This window comes from Phodopus roborovskii, unplaced genomic scaffold (genome assembly GCF_943737965.1).
Source record: "Phodopus roborovskii unplaced genomic scaffold, PHOROB, whole genome shotgun sequence".
Classification (NCBI taxonomy): domain Eukaryota; kingdom Metazoa; phylum Chordata; class Mammalia; order Rodentia; family Cricetidae; genus Phodopus; species Phodopus roborovskii.
Genome location: NW_026126480.1, coordinates 26718191 through 26743029, shown reverse-complemented (window position 1 = coordinate 26743029; position 24839 = coordinate 26718191). Strand labels below are relative to the sequence as shown.

The window sequence follows — 24839 nt, the reverse complement described above, 5'->3', positions numbered from 1 at the left end:
ATTCGTTCATCAGACACAGGAACACAAATCTTACACAGCATACTGAGAACATAGACATCATCTCTGCCTTTCAGGAACTTACCTCTTTGGAACATGAAGGCAAAGCAAACAGGCATTTGCTGTACTTCTTCTGTATATACCCACTATGTTATATAGTCCACACTTCCTTTCAGATTTCTCTGAATAGCTGACTATGTAATTTTTGTCACAAAAGTACTGATGGGTACATAGGTCCAGAGGCCTCAGAGAACTTAGCTAAAAGCTGACTCAGCTCATCCCTAATAAACCAGCATCTAGACACAGAGTTAACTGGTCCTAAAACTCAAGGAGGAGTTTCTACTTTGGTGGGAGTCACTGGAATATTGGCAATAAGTGAATCGGGCTTGTACTGCTCCTTAAAAAGCATTTGCAAGATTTTATCTCAATTTCCCTCAGTTTGCCATAAAGCGCAATAGCCCACTCCCTTCTGGTGCTTCCTTAAACAGGATGAACTTGGCTTTCTCCTTAGTTTCATAGTTAAGTCAGCAGGCCATGAGTTGCCTGCTGAGGGGACGAGGAATTGGAAGGCCCAGTGTGAAGCATGGCATTTTGGAGATGCTGAAGCTTCTGAACCATAGAGAAATACTGTTTCTTAGGGGCAGGTGCACTTCCCTGCTTTCTGTTGCAAGTTCCAGTTGGCCTCTGTGATTATGAAAGTAAGTTCTGTGGGCTTTTTAAAGGAGTTCATGTCTAGGCTACAAGGATAAAAGGATAAATTCATCATATTATCCCCTAAGCATGAATACTCCACACCTAATGAAGTGGGGGGTGAAATCGTCAGCACTCTCCATGTGATATTTATTGAAAATGATTTGCTTCAGACAGCCTAGATCCTTCTCCTCAGGGATAGGTGGAGAGCTGAGCAAGAGCAGCTGGGGCCCTTGAGGTACGGAGACGAATCAGACTGGCAAGACTGAGAGCCACGGGGCCTGGAGTTGGCAGTGGCAGTGGATGGACATCTGTTGTTTTTGTCATTTAGTGCCATCTTTTCCCTATGGGATTCACTTCTCTTCTGCTCCAACCCTGCTGTGGGAATGGGCCTGTCAGTCCTATCCAATCCCCAGGCCACTGTCATGGACACATGAGCCAGCCTTAGCCAATCACAATTCTTATTTGCCTGACCTCAAAAACAAGCTCCTAAGTCAAGCTCATCTCTTTTTGGCAACAAGGACAAGGGTATTGATGTCTTTTATGCAGGAGTTTAAAGGGCAGGACGCATCTTCTTTTTCTACCCTGTAGAAGCAGCAGTCTGTCTAAAAGGGATGAGACAGGAGTTGGAGTCATCAATCATGGAGAAAGGGGCCTGTGAGGGCTGAACCCCAGTTACTCTTCATGAATCTTCCCATGCCTGCCCTGCCTTGAACTTCAGAGCTTAATTCTGCTATCTTTCATAGGCTCAAGGATCAATTATTTACTGATTGCTTCCATGTGGGTCCAGTGATGGCTCAGTGGCTAAAAGCACCACTGTGTATCCTTGTTTGCTTCCTATTGCTGTGTTAAGCACTATGACCAAAAGCAACTTGTGAAGGGAAGGGTTTATTTTGACTAATAGGCCACAGCCCATCATGGAGGAAAGTCAAGGAAGGAGCTGGAACAGAGACCATGGAGGAGTTCTGCTTACTGGTTTGCTCTCTCTGGCTTGCATAGCTAGTGTTCTTACACAACTCAGGCCCACATGTCTAGAGATGGTACCACCTACAGAGAGCAAGCCATTTCACGTCAATAAACAAAACTGAGTTTGATGGAAGCAACATCTCAGTTGAGATTCATTCACTCTTCTCAGATGTGTCAAGTTGAGAAATGAAGTCACTTATGACATGTTGCAAGCTTGACTACTGAGTCTGTTTCTTTCAACCAATGTAAAAAAGCCAGATGCACACACACTCCTATGAGTAGCCCTTCATCCATACTCTGAGTGGCCCCTCATCCATGCTTCTGTAAGTAGACCCTTCCTCAAGATCCTGGACGCATCCTGAGTGAACTCACTGAGTTACCAAACTGGGTTTAGATGGAATAACTCCTTTGGTTTGTTATTGCCTTCTCTATCCTAGGCAAAAGGCACAGGCACAGGCCCAGGCCCAGGCCCAGGCACAGGCACAAGAGGTGTAGGGTCCTCAGAAAAAATCAGAGCTCAATAGGAATCATGGATCCTTCCACCAGAAGTGCGGGTTTCAAAGCTCGGTCACCTGTTTAATACCTGGGAATACCAAAGGGCTGGCTGGTGGGTTCTGGGGCCACTACTAAGACAGAAATTTCTGCTCTAATTCCAGTTGCAGTGTTCCTTTCCTCCAAGTCTCTGATGTCTAAGTCTCCCTTATATGTTGGGGCTTTAATATGCATACACATACATTTAAGAAATATTTCTAGTAAATGATTCTCTACTAATGCTCATGCAAATGACCATCAATGAACTAAGCCGGCCACTGAGAAGAGACATCAGTGTGGGAGAACTAGTTGGGAAAAGAACTAGGGAGAGGACAATGGGAAAGGATCAAAGTTCACTACGTACATGCATGAATAAAAACCACTGTCCAAGATCAAAACAATCAAAGAAAGGAAAAGAGGTTTGCAACTCTTGGTATGATGGATTTCAACAAAATACCTGCTATTCTCTCAGTTCTGGGAGGAACTGGGATATTTACTACATTCCTGCATTTGAAGGAACCTCTGCTCAAATAAATGAGGTAAGAAAGAAATTCCTAGCAGCCATTCAATGCCATGTACCAGGAAACCTCATTATTAGAGGTGAAAATGAAGGTTTACTTTCTATTAACCCATGTTTTGACAAGTATCATCAATCAAATGATGAATGTCAACATTGTATTTTGGACACATAACCTCATGTCTGTAGTATTAATTAAGAAAAATAGGTTCACTTGCTTGTTCATTCATGAACTTGTCACAGAGTGTCCATTTTCTGGACCCCCTGTGCTTAATACCAGAGACAGCAGAATAAAGCAGCAGAGGTATCTGTGTCCCCTACTTTACAGACATGTTGGAATTTTGTTTTCCTTTGCCACCAAACTTATTTTTGAGGAGTTACCTCTGGATGAAGGAGGGAGATAGAGCAAGTGAAAAATGCTTGGCAAAGCCTACTGGGTCCATTCGTCTTCCCAGTGTGGAGCTGCCTACTCTCTTTCTCAAATTCAGCTCAAGGAACTGACGCTGGTGCAGCTCTCTGTATGTTTACCCTCTGCTTGTCTAATGAGAAAATTGCCAGCTTCTTTTGTTCCTGCTGCTAGTAGTTGGATCTCATGCTATTCTTTGTCTATAAAGATTATGAAGACCCCAGTCAGAGGGCTCATTATGACACATCCAACCAGGCACTCCCAGCCCCTGGCAATGGCGTTCAGAAACTTATGAGCATCATAAAAATGGAGTGACTGGTGGCTGGGGCTTGTTCTTGGTTCTGGACATGATTATGAGTGGCTTCAGCATCTTGCTCTCTGTAGCTTTGCCTATGGATTGAAGAAGCTATGGAGTCAGTTTTTAGTTCTGGATGGATTTGAGGTAAGGTTAACTGGCACAGAAAATATATTTTTAGAGGCATTAAAATGTTTCTGGGGTAGATGGGTGCCAAGATGGATTGGTTCCTGGAACTCCTTGGCCAACCATCCTAGCTGAATCAATGGACTCTAGGTTCAATGAGAGATTCTGCCTAAAAAATGTAGAACGCAATTGAGCAAGACACCCAATGCCAAACTCTGACATACACATATCTACATATATTCCCACACGAACATGTACATATACCCTCTGGCTCTACTAAGACACATTTCTGTTCATGTGATTGTCAAAAAGGGGTGACTTAGATCAGCTGAAATTTCATGTCTATCCAGGATCCAGGTCTCCTCCTGGCTCTGCCTTCCTCATTGTTGATGTGATGGCTCCCCAGAAAGCAGTAGAGCAGGCCAAGCTAGTTACTGCATCAAATCTAGATTCCAAGCATCTGAGCTGAGTAGGGAACGACCGAGTGAGAAGAGGCTAATGTGGGAGGTTTGATAAGACAGCCCATTTCACTAGCTTCTCATTGACAGAAAGTTGGCTAAGTGGTCACAGGTATAGACCAGGTGTGTGTTGAAGAAAGAATCAGACTTGCTACAAGTCTATCTAGGACCTAGATTCTAGGTGGATATTATAACTGATATTTTACAGGATAGCGTCTTATCCCTATACTCTTCAAATAAGTGTTTAAAATGATAGTCTTTTGTCCTAGCTATAGGAAACCCTTCCAGGAGGGTGCTGTAATTATCCACTGGGGTGATGACAGCAGCCTTTAAGGGGAGATGTGTCCTCATGCCTGGGCACATGTCTATGGTCTCAGCATCCTTCTAGTTGGTGTCAACTTTCAAGAGTACCCCAGCTGAGACAGCAAATTATATAGTACCAGCTGCCATGACATAGGGTATGGGAGAGAATGCAAGGTTTGTGAGGGTGCCAAAGTTGCTGAAAAGTAACCATAAAATGAGATTCCATAGAGACATTTTCTTTATTTTAAAATTCTGTATCTGAAAACACAGTATGGCAGAAAGCGTCTATGTACACCTGTGGTGTTTTTGGTATAATACAGTATTTAATAATCCACTGTTTTCTGCAAAAAAAATGTTGCTTTGTTGGACAGAAACAAATTCCCCTAGACAGAAATACAGCTAAGGCACAATTTTGTTGTTGTTGTTTTCTACTAAATGAAAACACAGGAAAGAGGCAGATATGGGTGGATAACATAGCTGCTTCTGAGGACTGGACTCTACCTTGATGAGAAGTATTCAGATGATTAGAACTTTGATTATTGGTCAACTTCAGATAGTTTAATATTTCTTAAAATACTCCTTTAAATAAATAGCAAAATATCTACATCTTTCAGAGTGTGCCATGTGAACTCTCTCTTATTTTTTTAAACTTTTATTTACAGATTCTCTTTTTTTAAAATCAATACATTACAAAATATTTCTGTACAGTTTTATGCATATTATGATCTATAACAAAATAGTTATTTTTAAAAACTATATCACCACATGTCTCTGAAAACAAAGGAGGCAGTAATAACATATCTAAAACAAACATCTGAACAAATGCTAGCAACAACATAAGAGTCTCTTCTTTTCCTTTAAAGGAAAAGACAAATGGATAAAGACAATTGCTCTCAATACCAGCAAACTCCCTATGAAAACCCTGGGGTTGTCTTTGGCCTCCATCAACATTGGAGTGATGGAAGGGTTCAGTCAGGGTGGAGTCTAAAGGAGGGAGTGGACCATCCCTTTAAGAACATGACCCATGCACTGGGAATATTTAATGCTGTCACTTTCCAGGCAAGAAGGATGAAGAAATGAACTGAGAAACACTCCTTATTTACTCTTGAATGAAGTACCTAAAGTCACTGGGTCTTGGGGGAGGGGGAGACTGGAAAGCTGTAGTGAGCATCCTGCTGGTGACACCAGCCCACACTATGGCAACATGTTTAGGAGAATGCTTCAGAGCTGCAAGAGCACCCAAGACTTCATTTTGCCCATAGGAAAAATATGAGAACATTTTTCTTAAAGACGACATTTAAGCTATTCGTAGTGCATCTGCAAACTACAGATTGGCAGTCTCTTTGCTCAGGAGGCCGCCATACATGCAGGCTCCAAGATGCTCTCTCCTCTGTGATGGTGGGGAAAACTAGAGGGGGAGATGTCAGCTTTCCAAAAATAATTTTAAGGCCACATTTCAAAAAGGAGAAACCTAAGGCTTTTTGGAGGTGTGAGGATGAAGGTGGGAGGTAGGAGAAAAATGCAGAAAGGAGAAGATGGCGCTGGGAGTGGGGGAGGGGATGATGCAGTGCCTGCTTCCTAGTGATGTCTGCAGGCCTAGGATGTGAGAATATTCCCAGCCAAGAGAGGGGAGAAGAGAGGCCACTTTCTCCCTGTGTGGAGCTTGGTAAGAACAGAACCAAAGACAACAGGCAGGGTAGACACAGGTGGTGGATTAAAGCCCTCCTCGGTCTTAAGAGGGTCCTATAGAATATCTTGTTCATAAGGAAAAAAACAAAAACCAAACACACAAACAAAAACCCCAAAACCAGAACAAAACAAACAAACAAAAAACCCAACTAGGACTTATACAAGAAAGGGGGAGAAAGAGAAGGAGACAGACAGGGAGGGGGAGAAAGGGGAAGGAGAAGAAGGTGAAGGAGTTAGGTGGGGAGGGGAGAGAGAGAGAGAGAGAGAGAGAGAGAGAGAGAGAGGAGAGAGAGATTGCATAGATTGAACATTCAGCTCCAGCACAGCTAGCCACCTTTATTCCACCCCACCCCCAGGTAAACTTCTCAGCAAACATTGAGGTAGTGCCTGGGGTTGACCCTCGGGCAAAATAAGGTAACTGAGGCAGAAGCAAAGAAGACGACTTGTGAGCCAGCATAGCCCCATGTGGTTTCTAAAGAGCCTTCCAGCACCGTGACAGCATGGCAACTCCCAGATGTGAACTTTGGAGCTGGTCTGAGTGCTCCCCAACCTCATCTCAGGGATGGTACTGTTGCCATCTCCACTTGGTTTGCTGGAATGCCAGAAGGTGGGGACCCGGGCCGACTAGGGCACCCCAGACCACAGACTGCATTCTCTCCTCTTCAGCACAGGCTGAAGAAGCCCCATGGGCTAGCCCTCCTGCAGAAGACAGGCTTTCTGAGAAGCAGACGACTAAGCAGAAACCTTTATTCTTTCACAGTCCAATGTGAGTTCTCCTCTTTGTACTCCTAACGCTGTCTCTTTCCCTCCCTCCCACCTGAACTGTCCCTCATTTTAACCCACCTTTCCAGAAAGAGGACTTCGCCTAAGCACAGCTATGGAGCTCTGCTTTTCTGCTCACATCTTTTAAAAAACAAAATAAGCCAGGTGATGATGGTGCACACCTTCAATCCTAGCACTTGGGAGGCAGAGGCAGAGGCAGGTGGATCTCTGAGTTCAAGACCAGCCTGGTCTACAGAGTGAGTTCCAGGACAGCCAAGGCTACACAGAGAAACCTTGTCTCAAAAAAAAAAAATAAAATAAAAATAAAAAAAAATTAAATGAAAGAAAAAGTAGCCAGTAATGAAAAACTAGATTTCCTATTAAACAAAAAAGTGAACAAACAGGGAATTGATGTTGGCTTTCTCACCAGATGGAAGACTCTACTGCTGAGCTGTGCCTTCTTTCTTACTTTGATGGTCTGGGAGCTCACAGCTGCCCATCTCACCGGTGGTGTGTGTGTGTGTGGGGGGGGTCATGTGCATGCCAGTAAGACCACAGTCCCTTTTTGACTTCCACCTATGGTTTTTACCCATCTCTGCCTGTGCCCTGCACCTCATTATGCTTTTATGACCCCTACAGTAGTTTCTCTGGCCTGTCATGCCTTCCCTGCATGCTCAAGCTGATGGGATTGACACTATCTTCCTATCCTCAATGCTGTCAGCAACTGCTGGTCTGAACACTAATGGACCTGGCTGTAAATGGTGTCTTCTTCATGCTCCACACTTTGTGGCCATTGACTGCTCTTCTCAGTTATGAAGGTCACAATCTCGATCAAATCCTCTTATCTAAGTCAAAACCAGGTAGCCAGAAGGAAGCATGTTCCTCAAACATCTAGGCATGCATCCAAATTAGCAACAAACCCCTTTGGAGTGTGTGGGCATGTACATGCCTTCCCATGAGCATACATGCCGGCATGTGTGTGTGTGTGTGAAAGTGCATGCATGTGTGTGTGTGTGTGTGTGTGTGCGTGTGTATGTGTGTTTGTGTGGCTGCGCTTATACTTTCTAAACTCAATTTCAGTTTTTAAAGTTAAACCAACATTGAGAAATGAAACCAGGAGGCCTCCTGGTCTCCATCAGAAAGGTCCTCACGAGGAAGGGGGAGATGGCTGCTTCACTGGAGCAAGAAGGCTTTGGGAGCTGCCCCTTCCTTTTCGGGGACTATAGCTTCTAGCACAGCCCAGGAAGTAGGCTTTGGGAGGGGGTAGATACCAAATGCATAGAGAAGTGCTATCAAAAATATTTCTTCCCATAAGTGATGCCCAACTTTCCTCTGGTCCTTTCAGACTGCCCATGGCTTCTGCAGACTACAGACTTTAAGGTTCCCAGAGATGATGGTTCTGTGCATTCAAAACCTTCAGGCAGCCACCTCCCAAGGCTGTTGTTTTACCCATGGTCTTGAACAAACACATTGTTTTCAGCAGGAAGACACCAACAAATAAGGAGTTCAGTCATTTTCCATAGGAAAACATCTTTTCTTAAATTATGCTGCACTTGTTTTAAATTTTCCATTATTTCCAAAACTAAAATAGGTACCTGGAAAAATTATTCTCTAGTTCCAAAACAGAGGGAATAAATACCAAATTAGTTGTGGTGAGTGAGGAAGAAGCTCAAGGGATACAGAGTCAGTTTTGCCATTACCAACTAGTTCCAGTATGGATAGTGTCATTGAGTGTCATTGGGTCAGACAGACCTTGTCTCATAGTCTGTGGCTTCCAAGGCAGAATACAAAAATCTCTAGCAGAAGAAGGGTGAAGGGGGGACTCCCAGAGGTTCCAGAGTCCCAGGGAAGCTTTGATCAAGGCAAAGACTGGAGGCATTGAGAGAATGGGGCACTAAGCTCATGGTTCCCATGGGTTTGTAAAACCAGTATAAATCCTATGGGTTTTTAGAGAAAGCTACCTGCTGGCTCCAGGACCATCACAGACAGTAGCCAGCGCCTGAGCTCTCCCTGGCTGGGTCTGACTTCCTCCTAAGATCAATCACTCTTGGAAGGATTCTGTCTTCCTCTGTTAGAGATAGCTTGTGCTCATGGTTAAACTAGTCATGAGGAGCCTGATGTAGGGCAACTGAGTGGTGGACCTAGAGTTTTACACTCAGCACACATCTCCCTCCCTAAGCTATAAGCCCATCACTTCCTTGTCCATGGGTCAGGGGTCAGGGTAAGGGGGTACTCAGGCATTCCAACCCCTTTGAATTTAGAGGGACAGATGAGACCAACATCTAGTGTAAGCAAAAGGGAGGTTCCAGTCAGCCACATGAGTCAATTTCCTGACAGTGAGGGCACTGGTTGAAACTGTGCCGTGGTGTCTAACACCCCTGCTTTGTTCTAAGAACCAGAAGTATATAGGGTAGACACTGCGAGATAGAAGAGAGTGAAAGGCAGGCAGACCAGGGAAGATAGGGAGGGGGAGCCTTTTGTGAATAAAGGCAATTTTAGTTAGTAAGATAACATAATTGACAAGCTGCAAAAAAACAGCACCTACTAATTAGTCATTGACTAAAACATATTAATAATAAATACCAAGGGTCCCTTCTCTATGCCTACCATGTTGGATAGAAAGGGGCTGTGCACTAGATGCATCATTAAGGTGGACTTCGGTACCTTCATATCCATGCTGGGAGAGATACAAGGATGGGTGCAACTTTTCCCAGAGAACATTGTCTTTTGGAGGACTCAATGAGGAAGGGGATGTTCTTCCTCAATGCCCTCCCCAGAACACACATGGCAAGAAAACCCTTGGATTTATGGTAACTCAGGCAATATGAATAACACTATTTTTTGAACCACCTTCCCACTTTTGAAACTCAGCCTTCCTTTTATGTGGTGTGGCCAGACTGAGCGAGCCTATTGGCACCCTAGGCAAGGAAAGGTATGACATTAAGGACCCAATCTGAAATGTTTGTTTCCTGGGTGAGAGAAGTCTGATCAATACAGTTTGGTCACAGCCAACAGCACCAAGTGCACAGTACACAAAGGTTTGGGGTTCCTGACCTCAGAACAGAGGTCAGGTGGTTCTGTGTGATAGCATCCAGCTTAGAAGCTTGGTTCCAAGAAATCCCCCTTGGAGGTTCAGAGCCTTGCTTCTCCACGGCTTCCCTTTCAAGTACCAAAGAGGCCACAGTAGCTGTCTCCCAGCCCAGGAGCAGGGACAAGAAGTGAAACTCCGGCTCTGTATGTTTTATCCTGCTCCTGCTACCATTTGTGACAGCCTTGGAAAAGGTTGACCTGGACAGATGGTGAGTTGGCTGCCACATGTCTGGGGAACCTTGGCCACTTTGCATCAAAAGGCTTTGCTCGGAAAAATAGCTCAATGAGCAGCAACAGGAACCTTGAAAATTTCCCACATTTCCACCTCCCCGAGAAGGCCAGGAAAGTGGCTTCCAGGAGCTTGCTACTTTTAGCATGGGCACAGGGTTTCCCAGCCACAGAAATCAAGAGATAAATGGAAGGGTTGGGATGGAGATCCCACCCTTGGTCAGGGCAGTGCTTGTCAAACTGGCTTAATCAGAGCCCTTGGGTTCAGAAGAGGTTCCTTAGAGATGCCCTTGGTGAAAGGACTACCTGGTAGGCTGAGCTTCCAGAAGGAACCTCACACACCTCCACTTCAACCAGAGCAGCCTGGATTTCACCCTACCTCTGACTGTGCTGAGTAAACAAGAGTTCTGCTGCTCAAAATAAAAGTTTAAAACTCACTTGGAGGGACAAGTGCAGGCCATCGGAGGGAGAGAACAGGAACCTGCAGGACCGAGAAGCAGCCATAAGAGGGGAGACTACTGTGGCCCTGGGACTGAGTCGCCTACCCCAGAGGCCAGCTTGACAAATACAAGCTGACTCTTTTCCGGCCTCCAAACCTTCTCTTCGTCATTCTACAGTCAGCAGAGATCCTTGTACAAAAGGCAACCTCCACACAAGGTTAGAGGCTGGGACTGAGGCTCCCTTGGTCCCATGTGGCCACTGCTACCTGAGCCGGCCATCAGGCTTGACTGCACCCAGCTCTGATTTGGGGTCAGGGCTGAAGGAGCTCCAGGCTGTCTGGCTACAGGTCTGCATCACTGGGCAGGCGGTGGGACCTACGACACAGATGTCCATGGCAGTCCAGGTCCCACCCACCAGAGAGTCCAGCCAGGCTTCTAGTGCTGTCCCAGTGGAGGCTGCATTCTTCCGGGCCTGCTCCACTTGGGCAGGATTGATGGGCAGGCTGAGGACAGGGTTCAGGCTCTGGAAACTCTGCTCCATGTAGGCACTGCGAGGTGGTCCATTGTGTAGCTTCAATGCCTCCTCTGAAAGCCGAAGGAAACAGTGATGTGTTTAGAAGAGCCATCAGCCAGGTGTCTACTTACCGTGAATGGGTGCAGCAAGGCACACTGGGTATCAGCTCATTGAACACTCTTGACAATCTCATGTGTGCAGGACATGGCACATTTACTTATGGGCAGTCTTCAGTGGTTCAGACATGTATTAATTAAAACAATATATTCTATAATGATTTATTACTTTTATTTATGTGTAGCGTTTGTGTGTGTGCATGTGTGTGTGCATGTGTGTGCATATCGATTCTCCCAGGGCAGGTGCCTTTTGACACTGAGACAGGTCTTTTACATGAACTGCAGCTCATCTGCCCAGTTATGCTGTTTGGAGGTGAGCTTGGCGGATCTGCCTGCTCAGCAGCACTGAGGTCATAGGTGTATGTGTCTATGCCTGGCTTTTTATGCAAGTGCTGAGGATGCAAACTCAGGCCCCCATGCTTGATAACAAGCATGTCACAGATTCAGCTACCTCCCTGGTCTCTCAACATTTAATTTTCAGCATCTTCTTTGTACTAAACCTCTTTGATATGAAAGGAGATGGGTGATTTATTTCTTGGACACAGATATGCTAAATGTAGTGACCAGCTTCTATGCTACATGGTGGGATAAGCCAGAAAGCCAGAGAGGTAGGGCCACAGTGACATCTGAATATACCAGATTGAGAGTGGAGAAAGACTGCCAATGATAAGGAAATAAAAAAGTGGGTAATGAAGGCCCTTTCAAGCAGTGATAAATGTCATGAAGGTGATGAACAGGGAACTGAGCCTAGCACAGTATGGGCCAAATCAAGCCCCCCTCCCCCTGTTTTTAGAAAGTATCATAGGAACACAGCTCTGCTTGCCTGGTGATGTATCCACTAAGGCTCTGGTATACTAGTGGATGTGTGTAGCTGAGACAGAGGCAGCATTTCTCCTAAGATATTTGCTTTGGATCATTTACAGGAAATGTTTACTATGCTCTGGCTTAGAGACTGATCTGGGATAGGCAGGGAAGACTTTCTTGAGGAGGTGACATTTGAATGAAGTGTTGATAGACATGTCTAAGGCCAGAGTGGAGAATTCCAGGTAGGGGAACAGCAAATGTGAAGCCTCATTACTAAATCACACAGGTAATGCTTGTTGGGGCCAGAGCATGAACATAAGCCTGCTGGCCTTAATGCCAAGGCACAGCTGCCAAGCTTCAGATTCTTCCTTTCCTGGCATCCTGGTCCAAAGCAAAGTGATACTTGGAAGCATGTAGTGCGGGCCAGAGTTGGGTGGGGCATCCTCTTAACACTCTGATTTGTTGATCACCTCCTGGATTCCAGCCTTTCTGACTGGGGGATCTAATTGGGCTGAATGGCATCAGAGCTTAAATCCCACACACAAGGACCGAAATCCCACATACAAGGTGTGTGACTGCTGACTTGTGTCCTAGTTTCCTCACTAATAAGATGTGGGGTGGGTGATGTGCCTCCCATGTAACTCTGGGGGTAATGCTCCCATTGATTGGCTCATAAAGTTCTGCCAGTGGTATTAGAGTTAAGTTCTGTATTATTGTTGGTCCTTATTAGTTCACGACCCGCTCATTCAGAAAATGATAGGGCTGTTTTTATCTCATTCATTTTATAGATGAGGAAACAGATGCTATAGTCAGTTCAATCAAGAGTCGTCTGACTCCCAAATTGTGCTGTCCATCACGATGTTCCATATAGATTCAATCATAAGCTCACAGCTCAGGCAGGGTTGCTATCGTTTCATTTTGACACCAGCCTTACGAGCTTGTTACCCATATATGACAAATATGAACAATCAATCTGGCACCAGGTAGTTAGACCCATAGGAGGCTTGGTTACAAGTTCACAGAGTTTGTTATCAAAGTGAGGGACACATAAAAGGACTGCTGCTTCTTCTTAGGGCCAAAGGAAGCACAAAGAAATTGTAAGTGTTTGGGATGAAGGAGACAAAAGAAGTGTTTTCTGTTTGAAGAGGTTCCTATTCTTGGTCAATTGAAATTTCCATAAATGTAGGTATTGGTAATAGCCAGGATACTGGAACACAGGGGTGGTAGCACCATTAAGATGTGCCAGGAGGAGACGGCCTTCTGTCTTTGGTACATGTCCTAATTTCTCTACGAGAATCTCTCTGTGCTTCTACCCTGCAGAGGTGGGAGCAGGTGATGGAGAGATGCCCAGGCTGACAAATGGCGGGGCAATCCAAAGCAAAAGGAACAGCTAACAGACATTGAATGTTGAGAGCAAAATACTGTGGTTGATGTAGGGGGAAAAAAAACACTATGAGAAATGAGGTTAATGTGGGAAATGGCATTACGGCATCAGTTCAGATGCTTGCCTCCATAATTAAATTTTCCTCAATTCCACCTCATCAGATTTCTTGAGATTACCAGGGACGCAACAATAGCAAATTACTCAAGATGAATCATTTCTCAAATTGCATTACTCCCACCTCAGTGTTCCTTGTCTCATTAACAAATACAATTACTGCCAACAAGGCAACTGCTTCTACTAGGGTAAAACTGACCCCAAGGTCTTTCTGGGAATGGTGGGAATAGGTCCCAACTCCTTGGGAATCACAGAAGAAAAAGATGGAGAGACCAGGACCATGAGCTCCTTTCTTGGGTGGGGGTGGATTCAGAGCACCCTTTGTGCTGCCCTGTAGCTGTACCCGAGGCAGGGAGGGTATGTGATTCCCACTGCTCTTCTTCACACTTGGCGCTTAGATGCACAGGGTTCCTCATCAAGGGGCACTTAAAGACATTAAGTAGGTGGGATCTGATTGTCTAATTCTGGAGCAAAGGCCCAGGCTTCAATCTCAAGAAAACACCAGGTAACTAGGTATTGGCTTGTTCAGCACAAAGACTTAGCAGAAGCTGTCAGAGTTCATGCCAAGGCCCCATTTTCACAACTGCAGGCACCCATTCCACATCCATGTCTTCCTGGCCCTTGTTATCAGCATAACACTTGGTGCCTGCCAATGCTTCCCATTTAGCGGGACTGTCATGTGTACCCAGCTCCTAGGCTTGTGTTGTGTAACATGCAGATGGACAGTCCAGATACGGATCCCTCTCTGTATCTCAGGGAAGCTCCTGGGGGAAAATGTGTACTGGCCATGCCCATATTCCTTCTCTTGTCGCCAACCCTTAAGCAACATGCCACAGCTATGTGCACGCATCCATATTGTATTAGACATCAAGAGTCATCTAGAGATGATCTACCATAAATGGGAGAACGTACATAGGTTATGCACTAATACTAATACTATGCCCCCCTTTTTATTAAATAAGGGACTGATATATTTGTAGTGTTTTACAATCAAGGAAGAGTCTGGAACTAATTCTTTATAGACACGGAGGGGTGTTTGTACTGGGAGACTCAGAAATCCTGTTTCTATGAGTCTTTCTTATGAGCCTGGGCACATATAATTTCATGTTCCAGCACTCTCTGCTACAGTGTCTTCTCAAACAACAGAAGGTACTATGTCCAGTGAGGAACAGCCTGTGGCTCTTTAACTGTGGAATCCCTGTGGCTGGCAACTTGCACACACAAACTGAGAAAGCTACAATTCCTGTTTGGTACAGAATGTACTGTGGCATTATAACCTTGTTTATGTGCTTTAGGACACACGCCTGTGCTTATGATTTAAAACGCTGAAGATGTTAGAAAGATGAACTCCAACTGTCTACAGTGGTCACACCTGAAGGGTAAGAGAACAGGCAAAACAAACAAATAAAACAAAACACCCCTCCCCGATTTTATTGACAAAACGAAGTAGAGGAAAAATAGAAATATAAATGTAAGCCCTTTGCCTAGAATAAAAACAAGTGGGCCATGAGGGGTCCAGTGCCCCTTTCTCTGTCCTCTGTTTACATTGGAAGCAACAGCTAGAGGGTTATGTTAGCAATGGCCTTATTTCTGTTTGAGCTTCCTGCTAGACACGAGTCCTAAATAACTAATATATGGTTGACTTTCCTGGTTTTGAACCTTAAGTGATGTAATCCTAAGTATGGCTTCTTCTGTGACAGTGTTTTTCATTCATCATGTTTTACAGTTGCATGTGGCTAGCCTTTCCTGCTGTCTCCACTACATGGTACTCCACTGTGTAGGCAGACTACATACTACCCTTTTGTGTGGGGAATGGGTCTGTTTGTGGTCTTGTGTTACTATGAACAATTCTGCTATGACTCTTCCTTTGTCTCTGCCTGGGCCTACACCTGAGTGTGGGCCTTCTGGGTGGCAGGTGTGTGTATGTTCAATGTGAGGAGAAGGGTTTATCCACCCCACAAACTCATCCTATGTATTCACCCTTGGATATATGCCCATGAATCTCTGACCTGCCCTATGACACTGCCTAACAGTCACAGGCACACATCTTTTTGCTCCCAATTTTCATTATTATCTCTCATTATTAATAAGGGTAAGGTTTAAAAATATGCATATTAATTATATACATATGAATATAAATAATACACATAAATGATATACATATATACATACTTCTCTGTCCTTTCCTTTCTCTTTTATAGCTACCAATGGCAGTCACCATCTTCAGAGAATCAATGACTGACTTTGATTTCCAAACCACACAGTCTCTGTCCCAACTGTTAGAGTCTGCCACCAAAGCCCCAAAGTAGACATAGGCTCTGTGTCATGAGTGCTCATGTCACATGTTCCTGTGAGATGTTGTTTACAAAGACCAAAAGTGGTCATATTCGACTGGAGCTCATAGTTGGTCAAACTCTTGTTTATGGGATTTTTGGTGTGTATTTTGGGGAGCAAATATCTTTCACCAGTGTGTGTGGCTTCTCCTTTTTACTTAGGGTATCACATTTTCTATGAGCCAAATTTCAGGAGTAATTATTATTTTCTAAACAGCCAAGAAGCCACATTAAAACTCATTGTGTGTCTAGGATTAGGCCCCATCTTGTTCTAAATATTGGCAAAGCCCTGTGGAAGTCCACTGGGCCCACAGCTGATAAATACCCACACAGATGGCATTGCCTCTGTGCATAGGGAGGGAATGAACCAATTCTATAGGGTAAATAAGGGGTAAAAAAATCCTCACTGAGGAAGCTTTGCTCTTTACAAGGCAGCCTCATGTTCCACGTTGGGCATGAGATCCTTGGGGTCCACGGGGATGGACACTCTCCTCCCTAGGGGCCATGAGAGTACTCACCTGGTTTGATGGGCTGCTTGTTGGAGAAAGTCAGAGGTGCAACAAGGAATTTGGTCTCTGCAACTGGAACCCAGTGATGGAGAATTTTTACTGTCCAGATCCCAGGCCTCAGAGGCAGATTCAAAGGGGGTTTGTAGTGTGTAAATTCTGCAGTGGATTCAATTAGGATATCATAGGTGGCTGCGATGACATTGACAGGATCGACCCAAATAACAGTCACAGTCACATTGGGTCCCTTCCCCCATTTCTGCATCCCCACAGGCTCATCCATGGGCCCCAAGAGACCGCCGAAGTTCCGGAATAGCCTCTCCTTGGCATCCCAGTCAGTGCCAACCTGAAACAGGAGAACAAATCCTGAAACCACTGAGTCCCAAAAAGGTCCATGGTTGTACATATGCATTTCACTGATGAGGAGACTGAGGCTCAAAGTCACCTTGGACTAAAGGTTACACAGATGATAAGCAGAAGTCATGGAACTTCTGCTGAGGTTGGGACACAAAGGCCCACAACCCTCCCATTAAACCAGTGCCCCTTTGTGCCAAATACATGCTGTGTGCTTTGACTCAAACCCCCAAACCCATGAACTGAATGCAAGTGTGAATAATCACTATTCTGCATGCCATTCCAAGTAATAGCTTGCCACTCAGCTGGTGAGGCTGGATTCCTCTCGGGCCTCTGGTTTTACAAGTGGCACACCTGCATTTGGTGTGCCCCTTCTGCATATGGATGGAGGCCTGACTTTGGAGCAACCTATCAGAAGCTTGGAAACACAACCCTGCAGCCTGTATCATTGCAGGAGGGAGATCTGGCTTTGGCTTCTCCAGAGCATTCTGCTCTGGACCCTGGAGTTGGGACATGCCCTATATCCTCTCTTCCCATGCACCAGCTGGGTGGCTGCATGGCAAGCCTCTTGGCTTTCCTTCTTCCACTCTGCCACCTCCACGCTACTCTGCATTCAGGAATCAGACAACAGTCAAATGCTACTTCACTACTCAGGGCTTCTTACTGACCCTGGGTCTGAGTTAACCCCTCACTGGTCCCCAATTGTTCCTACCTATTCTGCTCCATGTGTGCCTTCTTCTGGCCCTTTTAACTTATTAAGCCACCCTTTACCCATCTCTGAACAGGATGTCCTACCTCCTCACATGTTTGCATAGCCAGCTCCTTATCTGAAAAGTCTCTTTAGGGTTCTCTGAGCACCTTAACACATCACTCTCCACTGCTGAATGTAAGCCCCATGAGAAGAGAGCTTGCTCTGTGTGGATCTCAACTCTTCTATAGTTTCCCCCAAGAGGGCTGAGCACATAGTAGGGGCTCAAGCAATATTTGCCCAATAAGTAAGTAAATTGCTTGGCCCAAAAGTGCATTAGCCACACAGAACCTTTGTGCTGAGTTATGTTGATGATTTAAATAAAATTAAATGATGGAGTCTTCTTACTAAAAACCAAAGCGTGTGTGTGGTGATTTTCCCTAAGAGGAGTGGCTTAGTGCTTCTGAAGTGACTGCACATAGAAATGTCAGTGGCAGATACCGAATGTAATGTAAAACTGTGCTCTCGTGCTCTCTCTCTCTTTCTTCCCCTCTCTCTCTCCCTCTCTCTCTCTCCCCCTCCCCTTCCTCCCTCCCTCCCTCCCTCCCTCCCTCTCTCTCTCTCTCTCTCTCTCTCTCTGTTTGTGTGCATGTGTTTCCATGTGTGCATGTTGAGGTGAAGGTATGGCTATACAACTCTACTAGAGAAATTTCTATACATGCACAGCAAACAGTAGCTGAATTTTTATCTTGTTCTTGCCTGGAATTACTATACCCACTCTTCATCTAGGACATACAGTTCCACAGTCAACATTGAGTGCTCACATTGGCCAGGTGTGAGGTGAAGCATCTGTGTGCACCTGCTCTTGTGATATTCTCATCTATGAAGAGGAAAACTTAGCAACTATTCTCATTGTGCAGATGAAACTGATGCTCAGAGTAAATAATTAGCTGTGGGAGTCTAAAAAGTCTATCAATAATGGATCATCTATTTTTCTGTCTGTCCATCCATCCATCCATCCATCCATCCTGTCTAAGTATGTGTACTACTCTGTCATTCACTGGTCATTCTGTCTGTCTATGTATCCATCTATCCATCTACCTGTCTATGTAGCTACCTACTTCAAACTAGACACTTAATGATCAGGGTTGAGCAGATGAACTTTTCTATATATCTATACTCTGGAGACCCATTCTTTTAACACTACTAACAAAAAGGAAGAATGGTCACAAATGCTGGGGTAATACAGAATGGTTTGTAACCTCTCATGGAACTTTTAAGAGCATTTCTCTTGTATTTTCTAAAGGAATGGGGGTGGACAATTATCTTGAAATCTGTGTTCACAAACAGAGTCACTTAAGCTTGAGAGTATGGATCAACTTACAAAAAATGGGTTCTTGACTTAAACTGAGAAGCATGAAGAAAGTCACATGCCCCCTGCCCAAAGTGTGAGAAGTAGGAGTCACCCTCTCATGAAGTCCCATTTCTGTCATATCAGTTATGTCTGTTATCTTCTACTTGGCCTTAGTGTGGAAGTCTACAATTATTCATTGTAAAATGGGCTATTGCAGAAATTTAAATAAATGTTCAAGTTCATGTTTACCATACTGCTTCCAAGCTTCTAATCCCATCATCTTCAGCCATGCTCCTGACCACTCTCAACATGCTCTGGCCACACTGGCCTTGTTTCTTCTTTAGCATGCAGAGCTTCTGTCCAGAATCTCAGGGAACCTACTTAAGCTCTGTTCTCTACTCAGAATGCTCTAGATCATTCCATGGATGATATGGTAAAAGCTTTCCAGAAGAAACCATCTTATCAGAGATCACCTCCGCCAGCCTCCTGAGCAACCACACGAATAGGTTTCCTTTTGTTCTGAAATACTCATCATTAGAAGATGAACTGTTTTTTTTTTCTTCACTCACTACTTGTCTGCCTATATCAGCAGAATTCAGTTCCATCACAATAAATACCTTGTCTGGATCACTGCTATCTCTCATGGCTCTAGCATATTGTAAGTTCTTGGTGAGCACCATTTTCTCAAATCAATGGTATGAACCATCATGTTAGAGAAATCTATCTAAGTTGACCATCTGCCACTATATCAAGGGTGATCTTAATAGTTTATAATTGGCTGTGTAGACTTCCTTCCTTCTTGTTTACTCTGTACCTTTGCCATTAAACAAGCATGACTAAAAAAAAATCTACATTCAAGGTTGGAGCCTCTTCTTTCCGTATCTGCATTGCTGATGGCAGAATTGTTGATCCTCCCACCAGAGGGTGCAGGACCCATTGTGAAAACAATCACAAATTACTAGTCACATGATAGCTAACAATTTCTTGTCACTGCCAGAGATACCCAGTAACCCAACAGCAGTCTGATAAACAGGGAAAGCCCAGACACCAGGCATTCATCTCTTTAATGGGACATTAATGTCTTCAATGGGCTTCTTGGGACCCCAGAACAGAATCCAACTGAAGCAGTCTCTAATTGCCCTGCTGACTCCAGTAATTTATGGAGCTGACTGCCATAGCATCTCCAAGCCAATCAATCCCCATGGGACCTTCTTTAAAAACAAGAGTTTCCAGGAAAATCATCCATGCTTGTTTTGCAGGGAATGTATTTAGTCATGGAGCAAAAAGATAGGTTCACAGTCAGCGAGTGGAGAGGGACCATCAAAGAAACATAAGCAGATGAGATCTCTCCCCTCATACTCCCAAACCCTCAAATTCTTGATATCAAAAGTCACCCTTCAATCTTAACCTGATGCTCAAACTCATTTGTGTGAGTCATAAAGTCCAAACCCCATCATATTTCCTCTTCCTTTCAGCATTTCCAAGCCCCAGGGACAGTCACATTCATTCAGCATTATTCAGCACCTACAAATGACACAGCTCTTTTACTAATGGTATGTGCAGAGAGTGCAGCAGTGAGTGACAGAGGTCCAGTGTTCTGCTGTACAATGAAGACATGTTCGTAAATCAGCAAGGTAGTAAATTTTAAAAGAGGCAATTAAAGAAGTAGAAGGTGTACAATGTCACTGTGACACAAGGGTGGGGGTAGTCAGGGAAGGTGTCTCTGAATGTGCCTCTTTGGATTTAGATCAGAATGACTGAAAAAAATAAAAGACTGCAAAAATATAGGACAACCTGTGAGAAAGCAATCCAGGTAAAGGGACATGGCAAGCTTGATTCAAGAATACGGACATCTTGTTTGACAAAGATACAGGAACTATGAGCAAGAAATAATGTAGTATTGGACAAGGGTAGAGATCATGTGGGGTTGTCTGAGCCTGCAGACAAGAATGCTGTGACAAGCATGTACCAGGAAGCCATCTCCCAAACCAAAAACATTTCTAAAAGCTGATGTTATTGTGAGTAGAGGGGAGCAATATTTTATGGATCCATGCATCTGCAGTTAGCTTACTTATCCATCTCTGGACACTCCTATTCTCCAATCTTGCCATGTATGTATCCACCCATCTATTATCTATCCATACTTCTGTCCATTGAGCCATCCATTTGTCTGTCCATTTGTCATCTATCTGTTCATCTATGTCATCCATACATCTAACCATCACCTTTCATTATCTGTCCTATTGACTATACTTCCATCATTTGTCTGTCTGTCCAGCCATTACCCATGAATCCATCTATTTATTCACAAACCCACCTATACTCCCCTTTGCTTGATAGTCCATGTAATTACCAAACAGCTCTATCCATCCATCTACCTATCCATTCATTTACATGGCCACCAGACCACCTACTCCTTAAGTTTAGGAGCTAGCCCTTGTGTTAGGACCAAGGGTGGAATGGCAGTATAAAATAAGGCTTGGAATTTGTGACCAGTGGGATGTGGAGTAAATTTTTGTGATTTTCCATGTCTTAGCAGTTATTTACAAAATAGTTGGATGCTTATAAGCCTTATCCAATCCATAAAATGGTACCAATGCCATGACTTCATGAGAAATCTGCCTTGTTACTGGCTTATTACTAAAACAGGCTTAGAAGAAATCAATGGATAAGATGCAAAATTAAGAGAAGAAAATTTACCCTAAAACAATAGACCATGCTTGTAGGCTGATTCTGTCCAAAGACATTGACATACCACCATACCTCTCTGTTGGCATTGTTTATGATCCTGGTTACAGTATATGTGACTGGGAAATTGTCTCCAGGAAGAATATAAGCTCATCTTAGGGCGCTACAAACACCCTCTTCCTCAAGTTCCAACTCTTAAGTGTCAGGTGAGACACAGAGCCTGGCAAGAGAGCTTAAAGAGACAATCAGAATGACACTGTTTGGCCTCTTACCTCTGAAAACTGAAGCCTCCCAAAGTCACTGGGGGGACTTGCGATCTTGAAGACTTTCTTTGGCATCATCCACGTCTCCAGTGTCTCCAGTTTGCTCACCGCAAGGTTAGTCACATGGTGCTTGATTAGAAAGCCCTGGAAACGGTCGGCAAGGAAGTAGAGATGGACAGATGCTGGGTGGCCCATTGGGTAGTACCTAAAAACATGGGGTTAGGATATGAGGTGTTCAGTGTCACCATGAAGCTCCCATACTTCACAGTGGTCTAGTTCCTAAAATAGATGCTATTTACCCAATACTTACCTTAATCTGCATCAGGGTCTAAGTAGTTGCAAATATTTTTTTTTTAACCAAGTGATACATGTAAAACATGCTGACTATAGGAAAGTACAATAAAGAAAAAAATTGCTGCTTTTGATGCTTCTTCCTATTAAAACATCAATCCACAGATCTATTGAATGCTGGGTACCAGAGAGTGAAATGATGCCCAAATACTTGTGTGGGTGCATTTTCTTGTATCCTTATTTTCTATGTATGTGTTTGCATACATGTTATCTAGTGGGCTGGCTAATATGCATGTGTGAACGTGCAGGTGCATGCATGTGAAGGTTAACTGTAGCCATGGATGACATTCCTTAGGTGTCTTCCGCCTTGCTTTAAGAGGCAGGTTCTATCACTGACCTGCAGTTTGTCAAGCAGGTTAGACTAGTGAGCTCCAGAGACCTTCCCAGTGCTAGGATAACAAAGCACCTGCCACTATGTCTGGCATTTCAAATGTGGGTTCTGAAAAATTGAACTTCTCACACTCACATGGAAAGCACTTTACTAACAGAGCCAGCTCCCCAGCCCCATGAATATTATGAAGCTGGAATCATAACATAGAGGTGATGCTTTGGCCCCACTGGACATGCTCACATCTCTGAAAATAAGATTGCGTGTGTCTGTGTGGATAAGAGTGTGACATGGAACATGGTCTTTTGTAGAACCAGTGATCTATTGATGGATAATAACAGATTTAAAATATTGGTTATTCTTTTGGAACTCATATTCATCCACCCCCTCACACATACACACGTCTAAAACTCTTTTTATCTGGTACCCAAGTTTGTCAGAAACACTGATTTATCTTCTTGTTGTTTTCTTCCTTAAGTGGGTGTTGATGAACCCACACTGTTTTTCTTTTTCTAAAAATCACTGCCAACACCCAGTCTTCCATAGTAAGCTTGTTATAAATCGTATGCCTTTGGTCCACACAGGTTTGCTGGCTAGATAGGGCTGGAAAGCTTAGCAAAGAAGAGGAGGAAGTGGGGAGCAGAAACCAGAAGGGAAGAGAGAGCTGTGGAGACCAGCAGCTCTCTACTTGCAAAATAAAAAGCCCTGCTTCTGCAGAGTGTAAATTGCATGGCGATAAGAGGCTGCCGTGGCTCCCTAATAACAACGTTCCACAAATCACTGTCCCCTCTCTGCTAAATGCAGGCTTCCCTCTGCTTCCGATCTGGAGTTTTAAGTCTTTATGTTCAATTAGAACGGCTGGGGAAGCCTCCTTCCTGTGTTGACGCATCTCTTGAAATCACTGCCTTGTTACTGGGATGCCTCTGGGGCTCTGCAGAAAGAACCTGCATCGTCTTCAGATTGCTGGGCCTTCCTGGCTCCTGCTGGCACTTTAGATGTGATCATTGTGGGTGGGGAGCCTAGGACACTGTGCTGTTGCAGTTGCTTGGCAGTGTCTGGCAGTGTTTTCTCAGGTAATGGAGGTGTCTGATATCCGTGCTGCCCAACACGGTAGCCACCAGCAACTGCTGAGCATGCAAAATATGGGCACAATTTTTAATGTTAGTTAATTTATTATTCTTTAATTTAATATGTGTGAATATGTGTGTGTGTGTGTGTGTGTGTGTGTGTGTGTGTGTGTAGGCCAGAGTTGATGTAAAGTGTCTTCCTCTATAACTCCCCAGCTTAGTTTTTGAGATGGGATCTCTCACTGAACCCAGAACCGACCAATGAGCTAGACTGGCTGGCCAGTGAACTTCAGGGATCTTCCTGTTTGTCTTCTAGTGCTTGGACTAATGGTTCATGCTGCCATGCTTGTCTTTTTATGTGGATGCTGGGGATCTGAACTTAGGTCTTCATGCTTGAGTAGCAAGCGTTTTCCCCATCTTCTCAGCATTATTACCATTATTTTTTTTCTTTTCAGATAGGGTCTCATGCATCCCAGGTGGTCATCTAACAATAAATAATTGAACACATCCGTAGATTCCTGATTTTCTGGCCTCCACTTTCAAATGCTGGGATTACAGACATGGACCACCATTCTTGGCTTAATTTTAGTTAGTTTAAATGAAAATGATCACCTGTGGTACTTAGACTCCTCGATATAGCCTTGGAAGAGTCTGTATTCACTTGCCTGGGTTTTCCCAAAGCCTTGTGTCTCCAATATCTGGAGCACATTGCAGCTTTCTCTGCACTGGTGTGGAAGAGTCTTTCCCAACTCCTGCTCATCTTTGGCCAATAGCAAGTGGAGAGGTGCTAAGGCTGTTCTGATCCAGGTCTTGCTACCCTTAAATCTACCTTCCTCCCTTCTTGGGGTCACCATGAGAGCATACTTAATATGGGAAGATAAGTCACTGGTCCTGGATGAGAGCCACCAAAGTTGTTCAAGCCTGTGCTATTGTGGTTCAGTCAACAGTTCCCAGCCAAGAGGTGTAGAACCACCCCTCTGCCCTGCAGCTGGGTGCAGATGCAGAAGGGAGACATGGAAAATGGCCCAGCTTATTCTCAAGGGAGCATGAAGCAAATGATTATAAATCTCCAACCCTGATCTGTTTGTTGCAAGGTATTGTCCCAGCAGTCCACAGGTAATACACTGTTGGTGTTTGTTTTGTGAGGTGGGTGTGGCTGCAGATAGAGGAGAGCTTGCTGCCTGGGAGTCAGAGGAGAAAGTATTTCCAGAAAGGAGCTATTAATCATACTGAATGTTGCTGAATGTCAAGAACATGAGGGAAAGTTGAGTATTAGAATAATCTGTTGCTTTATTGCTTGGCTTGCCTTTCCTTGCTTTGTGTGCGCGTGCCTGCATGTGTGTGTGCATGCGTGTGTGCGTGCATTGTGTGTGTATGCGTGTGTGCGTGCATTGTGTGTATGTATGTGTTTGGGTGACTGTATGTATAGTGCCGGTGGAGGCCAGAGGACAGCTTTGGGTATCAGTCCTTGGGCACA

The 24839-nt window shown here is 44.4% G+C and overlaps 1 protein-coding gene across 1 annotated transcript in view; it reads right to left on the bottom strand.

Moving 5' to 3' along the window:
* Positions 1 to 9687: 9687 nt before the first annotated feature.
* Xylt1 (xylosyltransferase 1) overlaps positions 9688 to 24839 on the bottom strand; it is a 281098-nt gene continuing 265946 nt past the window's right edge. Inside the window, exons 10-12 of the mRNA XM_051192768.1 lie at positions 21626 to 21821; positions 16282 to 16615; positions 9688 to 11083 (exon numbers count right to left, since the gene is read on the bottom strand). Of these exons, the coding sequence (XP_051048725.1) occupies positions 10761 to 11083; positions 16282 to 16615; positions 21626 to 21821 (853 nt within the window). The 3' untranslated portion in view covers positions 9688 to 10760. The remainder of the gene's footprint in view (positions 11084 to 16281; positions 16616 to 21625; positions 21822 to 24839) is intronic.